The sequence below is a fragment of the Biomphalaria glabrata genome, chromosome 5 (genome assembly GCF_947242115.1).
Source record: "Biomphalaria glabrata chromosome 5, xgBioGlab47.1, whole genome shotgun sequence".
Taxonomy (NCBI): Eukaryota; Metazoa; Mollusca; class Gastropoda; family Planorbidae; genus Biomphalaria; species Biomphalaria glabrata.
The window spans coordinates 9,078,921-9,083,654 of NC_074715.1; the positions used below are offsets into that span (position 1 = coordinate 9,078,921).

The 4,734-nt window shown below is 37.7% G+C and overlaps 1 protein-coding gene across 1 annotated transcript in view; it reads right to left on the reverse strand.

Moving 5' to 3' along the window:
- Window positions 1-4,734, reverse strand: part of LOC106050328 (uncharacterized) — a 28,044-nt gene that overhangs the window by 12,251 nt on the left and 11,059 nt on the right. Inside the window, exon 7 of the mRNA XM_056028586.1 lies at window positions 623-757. Coding sequence (XP_055884561.1) covers window positions 623-757 — 135 coding nt within the window. The remainder of the gene's footprint in view (window positions 1-622; window positions 758-4,734) is intronic.

Sequence of the window (4,734 nt, forward strand, 5' to 3'; positions counted from 1 at the left end):
TGTCATCCAGGGGGCTGAGGGCTTTGCACTGGGGTTTAATGCCTCCTCGTGTGGCTGGTGAGACCTATGTGAGTCCGGAATGTTCGGCCGCACACTGGGCAGGTTATTCCAGCTGGAGCTAGTGTTGTGGGCCTTCCTTTTCTTCTCTGGCCTTTTTCTTCTGCCAGCGTTGTTCTTTATTCCTTAGCAACCTGTGCGCCAGTTTTCACAGCGCGACGCCATAATGCTCTGTCATTTGCCTCTGTCTCCCTGGTGGCTGGGTCTAGACCCAAGAAAAGGTAGAAAAGAGGAAAAAAGCTTTTTTGGTTAGTAGGAGGTCGTTTTTTTTTTTTTGTTGGGTTTTTTTTTTGGTTAGAAAGTTAGGTGAAAAGCATGAAATGTATAACTATAATGGTTACTGACATTAGTTGATGAAAAGTAAAGACGGTTGGTCTTTGTGTTTATTACAAGACACTTTCGTAAACCATAGGGTCCGCAGAATTAAGTTACCTTTTAGAACATGTACGTATAGGTTGCAAATGTTTAAAAGAGGCACTTTAACAAGTAAGATAGAACAAATTATTTCTTTATAAAAAAATGGAATGCTATACTATTTATGGCATTTGTCTAATTAATGTCTAACCTGTATCACACTGCGGTGGATTATTGTAGCCAATACATATACTGTTGCATGCCCCAGTGTCTCTATCACAGGTGTCAGGACATGAGACTGGACATCGTTTACTACAGGATAGGCTCCAATGACCAGATGGACACTCTGTAAACATGAGCACATTGCATTATTAAATTGAAGTGTCTTGGTTCTACGCGCGACCTTACCAAAAAAAAAAAAAAGATAAAAATTGGTTGTCTTTAGCGTTCTTTTAATTTAATAGTGTTTCAGAATAATGTAGCTTATTATGTACAAAAGCTGGACATGTACAAAATAACGACGACAAAACGACAAAATAGTGACGACAAAACCTCAAAATAGCGACGACAAAACAGCGACGACAAAACCTCAAAATAGCGATGACAAAACTACAAAAACGTTAAAAGAAATCGCTATTAAATAGTGTGACATATAATTGACTGTACTCGACTACATAAGATATATGTGTGTAATGATGCGTACGAATATATATAAAACACTATATATATATATTTATATATATATATAAAACACTATATTTGTAATAATAATCTTTTGTTATATTACAAATATTTCTAGAAATCTAGATCTAAAATTCAAATGTTAGAAGGCATTTTCTTTTTCTTTCACTATGATATAAAATAAAAAATAATATTTTTTTTAAAAGCTTATTTAAAGAAAAGAACTGCAAATTTAGAGTCATATATCTCAATACTTTAAGCTATATTTATATTTATTATATCAAAGAAAATGTATCAATCAGGTTAATAACTAAAGTTCGAGATCTAGTTCTAAAAATTCTAATCTAGATATCTTGTGTTCTAAATATACTTCTAGATCTAGAAGTAAAGTAAAGTGCCCCTTTCAGACCTTGTGGTCTATAGGGCAGATAATGTAAAGGCCATCTGATTCTGTGGCCTACGGTTAACAATGGTGTCATGTGGCCAGCACAACGACCAACCGCCTTTACTTTTCCCTAACTAATGCCAGTACCCATAAAAGCTGGGTGGACTCAGAGGCGCCCGAAGATCCCGAAATTACAAATCCCAGTCTTCACCAGGATTCGAACCCCGGTCCCCGGTTCGGAAGCCAAGCGCTTTACCGCTCAGCCATCGGGCCTCCTAGATCTAGAAGTAATTAAGATTATATTTAGGTAAAAACATAATATAGAATTCTACATCTATACTATATTAGAAAAGTTCTAGATATTCTACATCTAAAATGATTAGATATAATAAATATAATAAATTAGAACACATATTTAGTCTAAGTATAATTTAAAAGATCTAGATCTAGCAGTAGTGTCACAGATTACATTATAGAATTGTTTGTACATTTCACTTTTTGAAAGTAATATAAGCCCTCGACATGAGTCTCGGGATTTAATCCTCTAATTTAGACACTTGACTTTCAAGTCAGGATTTACCCAAGGGACGTAATTAGTATGTTTGAAATCTATTGGTTGATTTGAATTTAAACAAAGACATTTTTGAAAAGAGTTAGCGCCAGAGAATTGGCGGTAGTAAAAGTCAGTCGATAAAATAATGCCTTTGTAGACAGTCGTGTTTCTGAGAGCTCTATTTGAGAAGCCTTTGTAATATGCTCATTGATTTGTAATTTGTACATAACTGTACTTACGTTGTATTTGAATAAAGTTCCAGTTTTGTTTATCAAAGAATCGTTAATTGTGATTCTAGATCTTCATTTTTTGTTAACTATTGAATTCAAGTAAAATCCCCGGCATCACAACACATCGTGACATCGTGCGTGTTGTTACATCTGGCACAAGTGTTGTCACAAGTAGAATAAGAATTGCTGAATATAGATAATTATTTACATAAGTGACATGAAAAAAAAATTAAGAGATGTGTGATTCACAGACAACATTTTGTTGCCCACAACTTCATTCATCTTTCAAACTCATTGTAAAAACTTTATATAAAATAAAAACTCCTGCCAAAAAGGAGTGCATCTTTCAACAGTTGTGTTGACTAAATGATGAACAACATATTATGAACTTGAACATATTTATATGTTATTGTACACAGAGGTTGGCGGGCAGAGGCAGCCCTAGCAGTGCGCGAGCCCTGGGCGAGCGTCTTGTGCGAGACCGTTAGCCGTGAAGGTAGACTATATATATATATATAGAAGGCCAGTAGAGACGCTATATAAGAGCGAGTGTGTCAGAATCATTTAACTTCACGTTACCTCTCAATGGTGTGTGAAGTCCGGTGCAAGGCTAGGTTCTTGAACAATTAGTGTTAAATGCTGTTGCCAATTGCAAGGTATTTGAAATTAAACTGTTACTTTGAAGCCATGAGTTGTGAGGTTCTTTAAGTTAGAAGAGAGCCTGGATAGTAGGAGAGATGTAACAATATATATATATATATATATATATATATATATATATATATATATAGTTACGAATCTCCACTATCTTTCTTCAAACTACACCACACGACACAACGAACTTAAAGAACCTCACAACTCGGGAGTCCAAAGCAACAGTAACAGTTTAATTTCAAATACATTACAAACACTATACAGTTGGCAACAACATTGAACTGACTGTCCTAAAACCTAGCCTCTGTTCAGGACTGACTTCACCTCGTACTGGTCACATTGCGAGGTAATGTGAAGTGTCTTGACTCTGACAAACTCGCTCTTTTATAGCGTCTCTACTCTGCCTTCTCGAACCGGATGGAACGTTGCTTGACCACTCCATTTGATCACTTTCGCCGTGACTTGCGTGTGAAATATTTACACACAAGTCCTTGTCGAACTGGCGTGTACTGTCACTGGTCACGGTTGACCGCTCGTCTAGCGCTGGACTGGGGCGATTTGCGTATGCTTAAAACACACACAGCCTTCCCCCATCTGTGTCACCACCAGGTTTATAACACTGTCCCCTCCTTAGATCTGTCCATCCCGGACAGCATCTATGACATGAGATGTGAAGTTTCATCGCTGCAGGTAGGGGATCGATCGGTGGAGGTGACAGTAAGCTTGCCTCTTGAGCTAGACGAAGCCATCCACGTCGCATTCAGCAAATGTCGCTTTCGTCTTCTCCTCCAGTTGACCTTCACCGTGTTGCACTGACGCCGTGGTCGCATCGCCTTGCACTTTGGACTCATCAAACGTCGCCTTCTCCCCCAGTCGACCATCTTGTTGCAGTGACGTCGTCGTTCCATCGCCATGCACCTTGAACTCAGCAAACGTCGATTTCTTCTGTTATTCACTACTGAGGGCAGCAACTTAACACGTGGGGAGGGATATGATGTCAGGACTGGGGTCACCAAGATCGTTAGTCTAAAAGAATTCTTCATAGACTTGGGGGATGGGTTTCAGGTTCACAGGAGGGGAAATTGTGGCACACGTCATCATCTTTAGCCTCCAATCGACTTTCTGGACCACCATCATGGCTTCTCTCTCTAGTCTCTAGCAGCGGACCAATCGTCTGTTGAGTGCAGGCCCCGTCGATGATTTTCAGCTAGCAGGGGTCCACCAACTGCTGTATCAGGTTTTGTCGCATTCTTCTGAACACCATCAGGACTTCTCTCTCTGGTCTGGGTGCAGACCTTGCCGATGGGTTTCTGGGAGTTTGAGTTCTCCTTTGCGAAGCCTGACACGTAAAGTTCTTGCCAAACATCTGTGTGCAGCCATCAAAATTTGAGTTTTGAGCACTGGCAGATTGACAAATGTCTTTAATGTCCTCAGCTACAAGCTTAGCGCTATATAAAAGCTGTAATTTTAATTACCGGTAATTATTTTGTTAGATTATACCAACAAATTAATTTTTTTTTATTCATTAATATGGCCAAATATTTGGTTTTATCCTCCTTAGATAACACACACACTCTCGGATCAGTTTGAAATTATAAACAATAATTTATTCTCTTATCTTTTCTTATATAATATTGCATTTACTTCAAAAAAAAAATAAGATGATTTCGTCCTATGCGTTATTTTATCTAACAAAACAAAAAATCGTAAAAAAATAAATAAATTAACATTAAATTTAAAATCGTTTTTTTTTTAGATGTTCTTCCCCTTAGACAAACTTTTTTAAAAAAGTATTTTTCTATTTATTTTAAACTACTAGC